This window comes from Puma concolor, chromosome D3, assembly GCF_028749965.1.
Source record: "Puma concolor isolate L17-30 chromosome D3, mPumCon1.1.hap2, whole genome shotgun sequence".
Taxonomy (NCBI): Eukaryota; Metazoa; Chordata; class Mammalia; order Carnivora; family Felidae; genus Puma; species Puma concolor.
The window spans coordinates 32,602,882-32,621,164 of NC_141678.1; the positions used below are offsets into that span (position 1 = coordinate 32,602,882).

Sequence of the window (18,283 nt, forward strand, 5' to 3'; positions counted from 1 at the left end):
TTGGTAAAACTGCTTGCTCTGAAATTGTCTTATATTTCTTTGCTTTGAAATCTACCTTGTCTATTCAGTTTTCTTTCGATTAGTGTGAGCATGGTATATCTTTTTCTATTTTTGTATTTTCCATCTATTTGTCTTTTTATTTAAAGTGGGATTTTGGGTGTTCTGGTGGCTCAGTTGGTTAAGTGTCCAACTCTTGGTTTTGGCTCAGGTCATGATCTCATGGTTTGTGAGTTCGAGTACCACATCTGGCTCTGAGCTGATGGTGTAGAGCCTGCTTGGGATTTTCTCTCTGTCCCTCTCTCTCTGCTCCTCCCCTGCTCATGCTCTCTCTCTCTCAAAATAAATAGATAAATAATCAACAAAAAAAATTACTTTTAAAAAAAGTTAAAAAAAATAAAGTGCGTTCCTGTATGCAGATATGGTTGCATTTTTTTTCTTTTTGCCATTCTGACAATCTCTGCCTTTAAATTAAGTTGTACAATTTAAATTAGGTTGTACAATTTACGTTTAATGTGATTATTGATATGATTCATTTAATTTTTTAATGTTTTTTAAAATTTATTCTTGAGAGAGAGAGCACGAATGGGGGGTGGGACAGGGAAAGAGGGGGACAGAGGATCCGAAGTGGGCTCTGTGCTGGCAGCAGCAAGCCCAATGTGGGGCTCGAACTCACAAACCGCAAGATCATGACCTGAGCTGAAGTCAGATGCTCAACTAACTGAGCCTCCCAGGTACCCCTTATTTTATTGTTTTTAAGTTTGTTTATTTATTTATTTATTTTGAGAGAGAGAAAGAGCATGCAAGCAGGGGAGGGACAGAGAGAGTAGGTGAGAAAGAGAATCCTAAGCAGGCTATACACTATAGCAGGGTTTACACTATAAACCCGAAGCCCGACATGGGACTTGAACTCAAGAACCTTGAGATCATGACCCTAGCAGAAACCAAGAGCTGGAAGTTCAACCAACTGAGCTACCCAGGTGCCTCAATATGATTGATTTTAAATTTATCATCTTGCAATTTGCTTTCTCTTTGTTTCATCTGTTCTTTGTTTTCTTTCTCCCCCTTCCCCCCTACCCTTTATTTTGGATTGAGTATTCTTTTATTATTTTTTAAAAAATTTTTTGATGTTTATTTGTTTTTGAGAGAGAAAGAGACAGAGTGCAAGTGGGGGAGGGGCAGAGAGAGATGGAGACACAGAATCTGAAGCAGGCTCTAGGCTCTGAGCTGTAAGCACAGAGCCTAATTGAGAGCTTGGGCTCACCAACCGTGAGATCATGACCTGAGCCAAAGTTGGATGCTTAACCAACTGAGCCACCCAGGTACCCTGAGATTTTTTTTTAATTTTTTTTTAACGTTTATTTTTGAGACAGAGAGCGACAGAGCATGAACGGGGGAGGGTCAGAGAAAGAGGGAGACACAGAATCTGAAACGGCTCCAGGCTCTGAGCTGTCAGCACAGAGCCTGACGCGGGGCTCGAACTCACAGACCGCGAGATCATGACTTGAGCCGAAGTCGGACGCTCAACCGACTGAGCCACCCAGGCGCCCCTGAGATTTTAAAAAATAATAGAAAAGATCAATGAAACGAAAACTTGGTTCTTTGAAAAGATAAACAAAATTGATAATACTCTAGCCAGACTCATCAAGAAAACAAAGAGAGAGGACCCAAATAAATAAAATCAGAAATGAAAGAGGTGAAATTGTAAAGGACACCACAGAAATATGAAGAATTACAAGAAACTACTATGAAAATTATATGCCAAATTGGACAAATCAAATTGGACAATCAAGACAAAATGGTAAATTCTTACAAACACTAAATCTCCCAAGTCTAAATCATGAAGAAATAAAAAATCTGAATAGACCAATTACAAGTAATGATTTTGAAGCAGTAATTTAAAAACTCCTGAAAAACAAAAGTCCAGGACCAAACAGCTTCACAGATGAATTCTGTGAAACATTAAGAGTTAGCAGGGGGCACCTGAGTGGCTCAGTCAGTTAAGTGTCCGACTCCGGCAAGGGTCATGATCTCACAGTTCGTGAGTTTGAGCCCCGCGTCAGGCTCTGTGCTGACAGCTCAGAACCTGGAGCCTGCTTCGGATTCTGTGTCTCCCTCTGTCTGCCTCTCCCTTGCTCACACTCTGTCTCTCTCATTGTCTCAAAAATAAATAAACATTAAAAAAAAAAAAGAGTTAGTAGTTATTCTTCTCAAATTACTCCAAAGAATCAAAGAGGAAGCAAGGCTTCTAAACTCATTTTATGATGCCAGCATTACCCTGATACCAAAATATTAAGCCACTATGCAAAAAAAGAGAACTATAGCCCAATATCCTTGATGAACATGGATGCAAAAATCCTCAACAAGATACTAGCAAACTGAATTCAACAATACATTAAAAGGAGCATACACTCTTTTTAATCAAGGAGGGATTTATTCCAGGGATATAAGGATGGTTCAACATCTACAAATCAATCAATATGATACATCACATTAAGAAGATGAAGGATAAAAGTCATATGATTATCTCAATAGATGCAAAAAAAGAGCATTTGGCAAAATTAAACATCCATATGATAAATTCAGTATACAAGAAATGTACCTCAATATAACGGGCATGGGAAGAAACAAAAATGGGTATAGAAGAAATGTATCCCAATGTAATAAAGACCATATATGACAAACATACAGCTAACATCATACTCAATGGTGAAAAACTAAAAGCTTTTTCTCTAAGATCAGGAACAAGACAAGGATGCCGGCTCTCACCACTTTTATTCAACGTAGTATTGGAAGTCTTAGCCATGATATTGGGAAATAAAAAGAAATAGAAGGCATTGAAATTAGAAGGGAAGAAGTAAAACTATCATTATTTGCAGATGATATGATACTATACATAGAAAACCCTAAAGATTCCACCAAAAAAATATTAGAACTAATAAATGAGTTCAGTAAAGTCTCAGGATACAAAAATAACATACAGAAATTGGTTGCATTTGTATGTACTAAAAATGAGCTATCAGAGAAATTAAGAAAACAATCACATTTAAATTTGCACCAAAAAGAGTAAAATACCTAGGAATAAATTTAATCAAGGAAGTGAAACACTTGTACTTTGAAAACTATAATACACTGATGAAAGAAATTGACAACACAAACAAATGGAAAGATATTCCATGCTCATGGAATGGAAAGATTAACATTGCTGAGGTGTCCATACTACTGAAGAGGTGGGGGGGGGGGATTGATGAAACAGGTGATGGGGATTAAGGTGTATACTTGTCATGATGAGCACTGCGTAATGTATGGAATTGTTTAATCACATATTGTACACCTGAAATTAACATAACACTGCATGTTAGCTATACTGAAAGTAACATTAAAAAAAAAGAAAAAAAATGTCCATAGTACCCAAAGTAATCTACAGATTCAGTGTAATCACCATCAAAATGCCAATAGCATTTGAACAAAGAACAAAGAATCCTAAAATTTGTATGGAACCACAAAGACCTCCAAATAGCCAAAACAATCTTGAGAGAGAAGAACAAAGCTGGAGGTATCATACTCCCTGATTTCAAACTATACTACAAAGCTATAAAATCAAAACAGTTTGGTACTGGCACAAAAACAGATATGGACCAGTGGAATAGAACAGAGAGCTCAGAAACAAAACAAAACAAAATAATATGCATATATGGTCAATTAATCCATGACAAAGGAGGCAAGAATATACAGTGGGGAAAAGACAGTCTCTTCAATAAATGGTGCTGGGAAAACTGGACAGCCACATGGAAAAGGATGAAACTGGATTACTATTTTGCACTATATACAAAAATAAAATCGAAATGGATTAAAGACTTGAATGTAAGACCTGAGACCATAAAATTCCTAGAAGAAACCATAGGCAGTAAGCTCTTTGACATCAGTCTTAGTAATAACTTTTTAGACCTGTCCCTTCAGGAAGGAGGGCAACAAATCTAAAATAAATGGGATTACATTAAACTAAAAAATGTTTGCACAGTGAAGGAAACCATCAACAAAATGAAAAGGTAATATGCTAAATGAGAGAATAGATTTGCAAGTCATACATCTGATTAGGGGTTAATATCCAAAAGATAATAAGGAATTTATCTAACTTAATATTTAAAAACCCCAAATAACCTGATTAAAAAATGAGCAGAAGACTTGAATAGACATTTCTTCAAAGAAGGCATACAGATGGCCAACAGGCACATGAAAATATGGTCAAAATCTCTAATCATCAGGGAAATGAAAACCAAAACCACAATAAGATATCAGCTCACACTTGTCATATTGGCTATTATAAAAAAATAATAATAATATGTGTTAGTGAGGATGTGCAGAAAAAGGAACCTTCATACACTGTTGGTGGGAATGTAAATTGGCTCAGCCACTGTGGAAAACAGTGTGGAGTTCCTCAAAAATTAAAAATAGAACTACCATATGATCCAGCAATTCCACTTCTAGGTATTATCCAAAGAAAACAAAACACCAATTGGAAGAGATATACATACCCCTATATTCATTGCAGCGTTATTTATAATAGCTAAACATAGAAGCAGCTTAAGCATCATAGATGAATGGATAAAGATGTGGTATATTACTCATCCATAAAAAAGAATGAAAATTTGCCATTTGTAATAACATGGATGGACTTAGAGGGTATTATGCCAAATGAAGTAAGTCAGACAGAGAAAGACAAGTACCATATGATTTCACTTATATGTGGAATAAAAAAAGAAAACAAACAAAACAGAAATGGACTCTTAGATTCAGGAAACCAGCTGTTGGTTACCAGGTGGGGAAGGATTGAGTGGTGGATGAAATAGGTGAAGGGGATTAAGAAGTACAAACTTCCAGTTATAAAATAAATAAGTTATGGGGATGTAATGTATCACTTAGAGCATATAGTCAACAATATTGTAAGGACTTTGTATAGTGACAGATGGTATTTAGACTAATGGGGATCACTTCATAATATATAAAAATATCAAATCACTATCATGTACATCTGAAACTAATAGGATACTGTATGTCAATTATACTTTGATAAAAAACATTTTTAATAATGATATGAATTTACCATTTTTTAAAAAAAAGTAGGCCTCATGCTCAGAGTGGAGGTTGAACTCATGACCCTGAGATCAAAAGTCAGATGCTTAACCCACAGAGCCACCCAGGTGCCCCAAACTTACACTGTTTTAAACAGTCCCTTATAGATGAATGTTTATTTCCAATAATTGTGACTACAAACAATGCTGTAATGATTAACCTTGTGCTCACAACATTTTGCATGTGTGCAAGCTCGTCATTAGGGTACATTTGCATAAATGGAATATCCAGGTTAAAGAATGCACGCATTTAACATTTAGGCAGGCATTGCCAAATTCCCTTCTATAGGCTTTCACCATTCCGTGTGCTCACCAGTTATTTCTGAGAATGCCTAGCCAGCAGAGTGAGTTGTCAATATTTTGGATTTTGCCACTGTGACAGGTGAGAAATTTTGTTACCATTTTAATGTCTGTTCTTCCAGATCTTTCCCAACTGTATATGTGCATATACGACATTTCTGATGCCACCTTTGTACCCCTCCTCAGCCTCATCTCCTGCCTTTCCTGTTCCTCCCCATCCATAACATTAGCTACCATTTATATCATACATACTACTGGTAGAGCTAATAGAAAACAGAGGGACATGTAAAACTTGGCTCCAAAGTCCTCTCTCTACTTCACAGTCATGGTGTGCGAAACAGTGTGCAGTTCCACTGAGTTCATTTGAGAATCATTTTTCTTTGAAACGGTTCCTGTTGGGCCCAAGGTTGATGTCCCAACACTTTTTTTATTTGCGCTGCTCTCCTAGTGTTGGGGATGTGTATTTTGGCATTTTCAGAGCCTTGGACGCTGCCGCCACTGACTGATTAGGCGCTCAATAAAATATTTCACGAGTGACTTAGCGAGTGTAAATGCCCAAAATGTCGAGAATGGCTTCGCACCTTGACAGGTAAAGGTCCATTTGTCTGGGGCCCCAGCAGCCTGGGCTGCTGCCTCCCGACAGCTCCCGGCTGGTCCCGCCCCACAGCCTGCGCCCCGCCTCCAGCCCCTCCCTCCACCCGCCCTGCAGGCTCTCCTCCTTTCCCTTGGGCCTCGCCTCCAGGGCCACCCTCGCGCCCCGCCCACCATCCCACGCCTCTCCCCTTAGACCACGCCTCTACACCCGCCCTCCTCACGCCTCCCTTAAGCCCCGCCTCTAGCCCTGCCCTCCTCCCTTCTTCCTTCTGCCCTACCCACCGCCTTCCACTCGCCCTCCACGCTCCTCCTGCTTAGGCCCCGCCTCTAGCCCAGGTGGAGAGAGGACGCTGCGGAGCCGTAGGAGCAGCTCTGGACCGGAGCGCCCGCCCTACGGCTGACGTTAGCACGCCGGGAGGGGCGGGGTCTGGAGAAGACGCGCGCGTCGAGAGTGTGGGCTCGCCTGTGAGCCGTGGGCCCGCAGCGCCGTTCACGAAGTCTCTGCCCCGAGCCGTCTCCCGCGGCCCGAGGCCAGCCGTCGCCGCCTGCCCGCCGCCGGCCGCCCAGCCGCGCCTGCGCAGCGCCCCCGGCCCGAGCGGGCGGCGCTGGCGGCCATGGCGCACCGCTGCCTGCGGCTGTGGGGCCGGGGCGGCTGCTGGCCCCGCGGCCTGCCACCGCTGCTCGTGCCTGGCGGCCGCATGGGCCCCACCGAGCGGTCCTACCTCCGCACGGTGAGTCCCGGAGGCCCAGCGCCCTCCGCCTCCGGCCCGGCTCGGCCCTCGGGCCCGCTTCCGGCCCTGGAGAGCAAGGCGTCAAGGTCACCGGCCCCTGGGCGCGCTCGCGGGCGTCAGGGGCGGCTTCCTCGCGTGAATGAGGCCGCGTGCGCTGCGTGTTCCATGCCAGGACGCCCTGCGTTTCAGATCATTTATCCCGTGGGTCCCATCAGCGTGTCAGACCCTTGGTAGAGAATTGGATTTTTGAAAACAGGTAGAATCAGATATTTGCGTCAGGGAGCTTCAAAATAATCATCTGGGAGGGTCCTCTGACTTGATTCAGGGCCGAACCATATTACAGGTAAAGCAACTGAGACCTAAAAACGTTAAGGAATTTGTTATATCTCCAGCACGGGTTGCCTTACTTTGAGCTGCTTTCATGGTATTGGAAAAATAGAAAGCAGGTGCTGTGCATGTGTTTTAAGGGTCGGCAGCCTGAGCGTGATTTAATGATAGCACAGGTTTTGGAGGTAAGCTAATCAACCTCTGAACCCCCATTTCCCCATCTGTTGAATGGGACTATTGCTGGCATTCTGGGTCTGCCCCATAGTAGATAATACATACTAACTATGATTATTAATAACGTCACCTCTTCAGAGTAGAGGATGTTTTTAGTTGCATAAGAAGCCCTGTCCTCAGTGGGAGGCTATTTCTCTGTTGGTGGTAACAGGGCTTCACACGTATGGGCTATGGTAATACCGTTTTCTGGAGTGACGATAGTGTGTTGTCACCGGACCGTGGCTGTAATCTGTCAAGTAGAGGTTCATGTAATGGGTAGGCGATATCAGCTATTTCAGTGACGGTTTCTTGCTGTCTGCCAGTTTTTTAGAGACCAGCCTTGCATTGGTTACTTGGAGCATGGGGGCAAAAGAGCATGGTGGTTAAGGCCCTGGAGACAGTCACAGGAACCTGCCACTTACTAGCCAGATGCCCTTGAGGAACCACTTTCAGCCTCTCCATTTAAAAGCGCATATTAATAGTACCTGCATTCATGATTTTTACTCTTCGAAGCTTTGTTGCCTGTCTTGGGTATCTTAATTTCTTTCTTACTCCCTGCTGCCCTGCACTAGGCCTCATGTTTCCTGCATTACATCCATTTTGCCATAGTATCTTGCCGTCTCCTTTTGTCCCTAGTAAATACTGGACTCAGACCTGTAATGAGCAGGTAGGGATCTGCCTTGTGAGTTTGCAGTTTTTATGTCAGGAATCTTGTCTGGGCCCTTTCTCTTTTGAGTGGCACTGTTGTCCTGTGCGTCTTCCACGCTGAGGTATAAGGAAGTCCCCTGTGCTGATAGCAATAGCTGATTGATTGGGGAATCTGTGACACATTCCCTGGGGACATTAGGGCATTCTTGTGCTACCTGCAAGGGAGTCTGAAAGGACTTTGTCCTTTAGGTTTGTGCTGCTGTTAAAGGTCAGAGACAAGAACGATTCTCACAGTTTTCTTGGGGAAGACTTTGATGTGAGGTGTCCATTCTCAGGTTTTATGCTCAGAGAAATAAGACTGATGATAAAGCAGCTAAAAAGTGCTCCTAATGTCAAACATAAAAGATAATCCTCTAAAATGAGGTGCTCTGAACTTAAATCTTGTGAGTTGATATTTTTTTTTTATATTATCCTTTGAATGAGCTTGGATTAGATAAGCAAAGTTTCATTGATGGTGCCTGTAGAGAAAATAACTTCAGCAGCATTAAAAGTAGTTATAGGATTATTGCTAGAGGTATTCCAGGTCAACACGATTTGAGGACAGAGCCTGAAGGCGGTTTACTGGCCAATAAGTATTTATGGAGTACATACCTTGTGTCCAATTCTGTACTTTATGGTGACATAAAGACCTACTTGATAAGGTGATGATGAGCCCTTACTCTCAAAAAGCTTTCAGAGTAATTGGAAATGATCATTTGAATTTAGGTATCATCATACGATTTTAACAGTGCTTTTTACATGCGTTATTACATTTGATCCTCATGGTAGCATCCCTGGGAACTAGTCGTTTTCTCCTATAGTAGATGTGTAACTGAAGTTCCTACCAGATGTGTTAAAGATCATCAGTCAAAAAATTCAGATTTCCAGCTTTAACAGAATTAAAAATTGTGACACCGTCTGCCTGGTGATTATGGTTCCTTCAAATTCCAGACCTAGATATCACTACTTGTAACATCCTTAGGTCCCTTGAGCATGTAATCACTTCCTCTTCTGTGCTACCTACCTCTGTTGTATATACCTAGAGGTTTTGTATTGTTACGTGTATTATACCATCCTGTGATAGATTTGTCCCCATACTCTCCCTTACACTTCTGAGCTTCCTGGAGGTAAGGATTGCTTCTGACCTCCAACCCTGCCCAACCTGCCCCACTGGGGACTCCGAACCACTTAGCAGTGCGTGGCCTAGAGTAGATGGCTCAGTGAATCAGTGTGACTTGCTGCCTTGTCCATCTTGACTAACAAATCATTTTAATTTTACCCTTAATGGATTTGGTATTGGAAAACTTTATTCGTTTATGATACGTTATTATTTGTTATTAGTGGTTGTTTCATAGGCCAAGTGTTCCCAGGGGTCGGGGAGGGCTAACACAACAGAAGCTCCAAATTCTGTCAGACCAGCATTGCTGTCAACCAAGATCATTGTCAGTGTTTCTGTCTTATTTTGCTGTGTAGAATTGTATTTTAATCTGAAGTAAAATCAGCTGATTCTTTAATTATTGACATTTTGTTATTCACATCCGATAGAATTAATCGTTTTAAAGTGTACAACTTAGTGGTCTTCAGTATATTCACATGGTTATACAACCATCGCTACTAATTCCAGAACGTTTCATCACCCCAAAGCCTGTAACCAGTTAGAGCCACTCTCCATTTTTCCCCAACCATTCATTCCTCCAGCCCTCAGCAACTGCTAATCTACAGCTTCTATAGATTGCCTATCCTGGACACTTCATATGAGTGGAATCATATACTATGTGGCCATTTGTGTCCAGTGTCTTTAACTTATTAACTTAATGTTTTCAAGGTTTATCCATGTGGTAGCATGTATCAGTGCTTCATTCCTTTTTATGGCTGAATATTTCGTTTTTTTAGTGTGTCACATGTATCTGTTCATTGTCGTTTGGGTTTCTACTTTTTGGCTCTAGTGAATAATGCTGCTGTGAACGTTCATGTACAAGGTTTTGTGTGGACATATGTTTTCCATTTTCTTGGGTAGGAGTGGACTGACTGGATCATCTGGTAACTTTGCATTTAATGTTTTGAGAATGCTGAACTTTTCCAGAGTGGCTGTACCGCTCCGCATTCCCAGCAACAGTGCACGAGGGCTCTGCTCTCCACATTGTCCACATTCTCACCAACTCTTCTTACTGTCTTTTTGATCATAGTCACCCTAGTGGATGTGAAGTGGTTTTCCGATGTTGTGTTTTCCTCATCAGACCATAGAGGCAGCAATGCTGGTGGATGCTAATACAGATGAACTTCACTTTAAACATTTTCATCTGTATTTAGAAGTTCGTCCTCCCAAAAACTGGTGATGAAGTTTCACTTTGCAAAGGGATAGGATTACTTGAAGTTTTTCATTGCCAGATTTGGATGTATCCCCTCAATGAACCTTGCTTTTAATTGTGTGCCTAAAAATTTAATAGGGAGCTTGTTCAGTATGTTTATGTTATACTTTGATTTACCTAGACCTTACTTTAAAAAGTAACGTTTTAGCAACATATGTTATTAAGGCAGAGATGTATCTGTAATGGGACTTTGTATCACCAGCGTTCTCACCAGGATGACAGTATATCGAATATCTTTAACAAATGTTAACTAGAGTAAGGATTATCAGTGATGTGGGACTGTAACTTCCTTCTCCTGGAACTAGGAGGAATTTAGTATTATATTTACAAGCCACACTGTTCTGTAATTTCAGGTGAATGTCTTGCAGTTTTATAGACCCTGCCCACGGGACAGCATGAAGGAGCAGATTTCTGTGTCAGTTTGTCTTTTGAGTGCTACAAATTAAGTAAACAATGCCAAAGTGAATGTGTTGGCAGAGAATAGTAATGGGGCCACAATTCTAACTTAGGCATGATTTTGAAGTATTCTTGTCTTCTGGATCATAATTAATGTCTCTTGGTTTGGTTACTGGAATAGAGTGGCGGAGTCCCAGGCAACCCTAGTCCTTTCTTTAAATGGGGGTGACTGGGGCGCCTGGGTGGCGCAGTCGGTTCAGCGTCCGACTTCAGCCAGGTCACGATCTCGCGGTCCGTGAGTTCGAGCCCCGCGTCGGGCTCTGGGCTGATGGCTCGGAGCCTGGAGCCTGTTTCCGATTCTGTGTCTCCCTCTCTCTCTGCCCCTCCCCCGTTCATGCTCTGTCTCTCTCTGTCCCAAAAATAAATAAACGTTGAAAAAAAAAATTAAAAAAAAAAAATAAATGGGGGTGATGGCTGTGCTAGTCTGTAACCACCCATTGAAGGGAGAAACATTTAATTCAATGTTTTTGAATTTAGGATATTTGTGATAGTAGGAAAGGAAGTTCTTCTAAACTTTTTTATTTTGATATAACCTTTATGCTTTTATTTATATGTTATGCTGCAGCTTTGTCGATATGCTACAACCCAAGCAACAACCAGCAGAAATTCTCTCTTGACAGATGTAATTGCTGCTTATCAAAGATTCTGTTCTCGACCTCCAAAAGGTAAGCACACTTAGGTGGGATCATAATGTTCTGCATTCTTGTTAAAGATGTGCTGGCAGCAGGTGTTTACTAAATAGATGCATAGTTGTTATTTCGGGTTGACTTGAACTTCCGTCTCCTCCAGTAATCCAACCCCTACTTCCTTTTGTCTGATTGCAGTGATGAAAATGTATCTCCTTTGATTATAACACTTTTGTAGGTAATGAAATTGGCTTGCAAATCAGGCTTTTTTCTTTAACACCTCTGTTTTTTGAACTGTATTATTTAGACCTTGACTTATTCCTACACAAGAAATGTTGCACTTATAGCTTATACTTTTTAATGATGTATCAGCTTTAAAAATGAACACGCATACATAAAACCTAATGAGTTTTAGTTTGAGGGTGTGTATTTTTTTTTCTTTTCTAACAGGATTTGAAAAATACTTTCCTAATGGAAAAAATGGGAAAAAAGCTAGTGAAACTAAAGAAGTTGTGGGAGAAAAAAAAGGTACCTTTTAAAAAGACTATGTTTGAACTTACTGTTTTCTAGTATATGATGTTGGATGATAATTTTTACCGAACAAAGCACGTGTTCTCTTAAGGCAGTTCTGAAGTGAGAGGTTACAAGTACGTACAAAATTCTACAGACCCTGTGTTTCATTTCACCTTAATTTTCTGTTCATATTTTCTTGTCATTTTTTAAATCGAATTAATTTAAGGTCACCTTAGAGATATTGAGTGGTCAGTATCTGTTATATCATGCTTGGTAAATATATTTGACATGTAACCTAAATCATTGAGAAAAATCTTAGAAATCTAATACATGCAATTTATCTGGTACATATTTTGGTGTGGTTCAGTGTTTTTGGTGGCTGGGGGGGGACTATGTAGGCCCTGAGACTCCTGTCCCCATTTCCCACATGTGATAGCATTTAGCACAATGCCTGGCACATTTCAGCTGGCATCTTTGTTTTTAGGGAAAAATGTAATTCAGCCCTTGTTTTTATTTATTTATTTATTTAAAAATTTTTTTCAACGTTTATTTATTTTTGGGACAGAGAGAGACAGATCATGAATGGGCGAGGGGCAGAGAAAGAGGGAGACACAGAATCGGAAACAGGCTCCAGGCTCTGAGCCATCAGCCCAGAGCCCCACGCGGGGCTCGAACTCACGGACCGTGAGATCGTGACCTGGCTGAAGTCGACGCTTAACCGACTGCGCCACCCAGGCGCCCCTCAGCCCTCGTTTTGAAATGAACTTGGATCTAGTTGGAGAAACAAATAGATACTCAAAAAATGCAAGGAGTGAAAGCGAGGCCAAGAGAAGGGAGAAGCGCAAGTGTGGTCTGATTGGAGCTTTGGTGACATGGGCAGTTTGTGCAGTGTTTCCCAGGGGTGTGGTGGGCAGTCTTTTTATCTTGGTTTGGGGCAGAGTAATGATAGTAGGTCCGTTTTTAAACTACAACCAGTTGGGTACCTTTTGTATAGGTGCTCCTTTGTCCCGGAATAGTAGGGGATGTTGTCAAACAACTTCAGAAACGCACTTGACTCTGTTTCCTAGTGCTGTGCCTCATTACAGGTAGGGCTTTCTCTCTCAGGCCCTGCCTCACTTAGGACTGGTGCAGAAACTCCTTGTATGCATCATGGGGGATGAATATGTCAGCCTCCCATCCTACACAATGGAGGGGTCGCTTTGTGGTAGGTGAAGGTGTTAGAGTAGTATTTGTGATTCTTTGAGAGGATGTGGGGGTGGGGAGAAAGGTGTTAGCTTCCCAGGGCTGCTGTAACAGGCTACCACACCTGGGTGTCATGAGCAACAAACGAATGCCTCACAGTTCTGGAGGCTGGAGGCCCAAAGTCCGTGTGTCAGCAGGGTTGATTTCTTCTGAGGGCCATGAGGGAAGGATCTGTTCCAGACCTTTCTCCTTGGTTTATAGATGACTGTCTTCTTCCTGTGTCTTTTGGCACCACCTTCTCCCTGTGTAGGTCTGTGTCCAAATTTACTCTTTCTATAAGAATACCAGTTATATTGTATTAGGACTCACCCATAGGACCTCATTTTAAACTTAAACAGTTTTTTTTTGTGAAGACCCTATTTCCAAATAAGATCACAATGGGCTAGGACTCCTGACATGTGAATTGGGGGGGCAGGGGGCACTGTTCAACCCTTAACAGTGACTAATTTCAGATTCTGGGAAACTAATTTCATGTGGGTAAGGTGGTTTTTTTTTTTTTTTTGGTGTTTTTTTGTTTTTTTTTTTAGTCAGTTATCAAAATCACGCCTTGCCTACAGAAGAAAGAAACAGTGTTAACAGTGTTCACTTCATGGGAGTGGGAAAAGGGAGCACCTACCTTGTGCTTTCAACTGGGAACTCAGGAATTCATTTACCTGTATTCCAGTCACAGCTCTGTCACTCCTCAGTGTCACTTAACACTGCATCCAGTTACTTACCAAGCTCCTTAAGCTACACCTTTTTATCTGTAAAACGGGTATAGTCGTATACTTACCTGGTTGTTGGTATATTGTGCAGGTATCGCGGATAACGTGTGGAAAGTACTGGCAAGCCTCCTTGAATGCTCTTAGTCTCTTTTCTTCCTCATGGCAGAATGATCGGTTGCCATAAGCTGTTTTGCAGGAAGTCTTTTTTTTTTTTTTTAGATTTGTATAATGTTTTGATTTTTTTCAGAGACTATGGAACTTCACTCTCATTTTTGATACTAAGGAAGGTGGTGTTATTCACATTTTATTGTTCCTACTTGGCAGGAGCATAAAGAAATTAAGTAAAATCTTAAGGTGTCAAGGTCATTTGAAAAAACATGGATTCCAGTCCTAGATATACTTGTGATTCCTCAGTCAAGGTCAAAACTTGTTCTAAAACCACAATAGCAACAAAATTGATGCTTTGGTTTCCCGGGAATATAGCTAGCTATTCTGTGCCCAGTGACTTTTATGCTTGGTTTAAATCTAGTTGAGGTACAGGATTGGATTGCCTTACAAGGATCTGGTGTAACTGTCAAATAATCTAACCCTTAGTGTGTGCCCGTTGAAACTTTGCCTCCTTATTTTATAGTAACATCAAAGACACGTATGTTAGTTACAACAGAGTGAAAACAGTATTTCCTTCAAACTCATCCAAACTTTGAATACAACAACGAATGTGGTCGGGACACCATGACAAAACAGGCTGATTCCAGAATTGCTGGTTGATGAGAAGCTGTGACAAGGGGTGCTAACGGGTTTCTTACTTCTGATTCCCAGAAAGAAAAAGCCTACATTTATTTCTAATCATATAACACGACAACGAGGTCACAGCTGTTAATAGTTGGTTCTAGATACTTCTTAATGAAAAAAGATTAACAAGTTATTGCTAGAACTTTTGCAGTAAGTCTTTTGTTAAGCTGCATTAATGAAAACTTTGTGGAGAGATGTAAAATGCTGCTGTGCTGCGGTATGTGCTCTCTGTTTATGAACAGAATCAAAGCCAGCTGCTACCCCGCGCCCTTCCGGAGGAGGAGTTGGTGGCAGTGGAAAACGAGGTGGCAAGAAAGATGATTCTCACTGGTGGTCCAGATTCCAGAAGGTTTGATTCCAGGCTGTGTGTTAATTTGGAGGATCTGGAGCGGCCCCAGGAGAGGTTGGGAGGGATTTGTGTCCAATATAGCATAGATCCTATTGTGACCTTTCATTCTTCACAGAGACTGTCTCCTTCTTTGCCCAGGGTGATTTTCCATGGGATGACAAGGAATTCCGGATGTACTTTCTCTGGACTGCTCTGTTTTGGGGTGGAGTCATGTTTTACTTCCTGTTCAAGAGCTCCGGGAGAGAAATCACTTGGAAGGACTTTGTCAATAACTATCTTTCCAAAGGAGTAGTAAGTATTTTATTGGATTGGTGGTTTATAGTGGTTCAAAAGGTGAAATTCAGTAGATTGGGCCAACAAAGTAACAGTCAACTAAGTTAGCCAGCTTGTCCATTGTAAAGTTACTGTTTTCATCTTGATTTTTTTTTTTTAATGCTGTAAAGTATTGCAATGAAGAACCCTATTTGTTTTGGCCCAGCTGTCCCCCGATTTACCACAAAATCCTTTTCTTTCACTTCTACTAGAACCTAGCTTTCACCTTGCTCCGGCTGTCCTCTGTCTCCTTTCATTTTCTTGTGTGTCCTCAGTCACGCCTTCCCCCTGCTAGAATGTGCCAGCCTCTCCCGGCACCTTTATGACTCCACGGCTCTTAATCTCCCATGAGCTTGGACTTGGGTGCCTAAGTGACTCCGAGTGTTGAAAGTGAGAGCGGATGGGCTCTAAGTGGGGGCCCAGGCAGGGCTGCTGGGAGCCTTTGTCACTACCAGTGGGGCTTTACCCAGTGAGACTACATCAGCATCTTTGAGATGCTGTGGCCTGTGAGATGCATTATTTTATCCATTCCTAAGAAAAATTTAGTAAGCTGCCAGTGAAACTAGAAAATACCAGTTGTCAAACATATCCTAATTTCTCAGATGTTAAATTATGAAAAATGTCCACCTTAGAATTGATGAAGTGATAGTGAGAAACCAGGTTAGGCCTGCTGTGTCACTGTGGGGAGATTACTTAACCTCTTGGTGTTGGGCTTTTCATCAATGAAATTGATAAAATAAAGGTAAGATAGTAATACTTACTGGTAGCATAGAAAACAAAAGTTATTTTTAAAGATTGTCCAATAAGGTGAGGATGGAAATGATTACTTACTCACACTTTTGAGGTTAATGTTTCTCATGGAAGCCAGGATATTTATGTATAATACCCAGATGTTTTAGGGAGCCTGCCTTCTAAGAAGTAACTCCTGTCTGGTTGTGGAGGGGGCTACAGCTATCCTTCAAAGTGTGGTGATAGGGCCTCAGGGAAGATTCTCCATAGAGGCATCTCCTTTTGGCCTACTGGTTCTTTGGAATCTGTCTACTGTTGTTCCAGCAGTTTTATGGGGGGTAGAGTACTTTAGTCCTTTCCAGATGACGTGCTTTAGGAACAGGTAGTTCCCTGTTCCACCTCCTCCTGGAATTACCCAGGGCTCCCTCACAAACTGCCTGCCATTGCAGATTTAATGGCAGCAGAAAGCAAGCTTCTTCCAAAGGGCTCATGCTCCAGATCAACCTAGAACTTAGGGTTAAAGAACTTAGAAGGTCTTTAAAAGTGTTCTTAAGAATCCTATGTAGTTAGGATGTTACAGAAAAAAGCAAGTTTTTATTATTTTATACCCATAGAATGGCGAAAATTAAAGTCTTCTGTTAGCAAGTGAGGATGTAGACCAATATGTGAGGATATAGAATATTTTGCTGTGCACTGTGAATTGGAGAGCCACTTTGGAGAGCAGTTTCATGTATAGTAAATGAATAGTAAATGATAGTATAGTAAATGTACTATTAATAGTATAATATAGAATAGTAAAGTATGTGTACCCTGCAACCCAGCCTTACTGGATCTGTCTATAGGTACATGTTCAGAGAAACCTTTAAAGATGTGCCCAAGAAGTTATCTGCAGGAATGTTCATGACAGCATTGCTTACGATAGTGAACGTTTTGAAACAGCCTAAATGTCTGTCAGGAGAATGGATAAATAACTTGGGGTGTGCTCCCAAAGTGGAGTACCCCGCAGATCTGACCTGTCAGTAGGGATGAACCTCACAAATACGACAGGAAGGGAAAAAGAGTTGTAGAAGAATATACACCAAGCAGGACCATTTTTAAAGTCTAAAAGGTGACAGTGAGTGTATGTTCAGGGTTACATCTGTGTGGCACAGGCACCAGGACAGGCTTTGGGACAGTCAGCACCTAATGTGGGGAGTGTCCACTTCTGGGAAGAGGGCGTGACTGGTGGCTTCAACAGCATTTGTGATGTTTTATTTTTCAAGCCAGAAGGGGAAACAACGGGGCCTCCTTATGTTGTTCATCATTGTTCTTTGTACATCTAAAATACCATGTGCAATTTTAATGGGCTTAAAAGAATATCTCATGTCTTCTCTGTAAATTTATGTTTGAATATTAACTTTTTAAAATTCCAGGTAGACAGACTGGAAGTCGTCAACAAGCGTTTTGTTCGAGTGACTTTTATACCAGGAAAAACTCCTGTTGATGGGGTAAATGATTTTTATTAATTGATGTGGATTAGCTGTAAATTCACTTTTCAGATTTAGAGTCAGAAAGCAAGCATTCCCTCACATTGCAGTAGCTCTGTGCACCAGCTATGCCAGATTCGGGCAGCACAGCACTCACAGGCCTCTCTAACGCACACAGGGGAGAATGTGCATGCCGTACGTAGTTGCCTTATGAAGTTGGTCAGTTTTTTGGGGTTGGTTGGTAATTGTTCTGCTGTGCATTTAGGAAATGGTGAAATCCCAGTTTTCGGTATTCTAGTATCATGTATGAATTTTTCAAGACTGAGAGAACAGTTGTTTTGGTTAGGGAAAAACTGTTAAATCTGAATTGTGTATGTCTTGAGACAGCTTTTTTCAAATCAGTTTAAGAAGCGTTCTGATCATATCTCTCCCAACTGTTTTGTGATATTTTATTCTTTTAATTTCCATTTCGTTTCTCATTTCAAAAAAAAATATGTATATCCTTTAAAAAAATTTTTTTATTAAATTTTTTTTGATGTTTATTCTTGAGAGAGAGAGAGAGAGAGGGAGAGACAGAGCACGAGCGGGAGAGGGGCAAGAGACACAGAATCTGAAGCAGGCTCCGGGCTCTGAGCTGTCAGCACAGAGCCCATCAGGGCTTAAACTCACGCACCTCGAGATCATGACCTGAGCCAAAGCTGGACGCCTAACCTACTGAGTCACCCAGGTGCTCCTAATTTGTAA

At 41.4% G+C, this 18,283-nt stretch overlaps 1 protein-coding gene across 1 annotated transcript in view; it reads left to right on the plus strand.

Moving 5' to 3' along the window:
* The first annotated feature begins 6,414 nt into the window (after window positions 1-6,414).
* Window positions 6,415-18,283, plus strand: part of AFG3L2 (AFG3 like matrix AAA peptidase subunit 2) — a 40,524-nt gene continuing 28,655 nt past the window's right edge. The window contains exons 1-6 of the mRNA XM_025931249.2: window positions 6,415-6,754; window positions 11,372-11,471; window positions 11,883-11,960; window positions 14,926-15,032; window positions 15,171-15,323; window positions 17,486-17,560. Coding sequence (XP_025787034.1) covers window positions 6,638-6,754; window positions 11,372-11,471; window positions 11,883-11,960; window positions 14,926-15,032; window positions 15,171-15,323; window positions 17,486-17,560 — 630 coding nt within the window. The 5' untranslated portion in view covers window positions 6,415-6,637. The remainder of the gene's footprint in view (window positions 6,755-11,371; window positions 11,472-11,882; window positions 11,961-14,925; window positions 15,033-15,170; window positions 15,324-17,485; window positions 17,561-18,283) is intronic.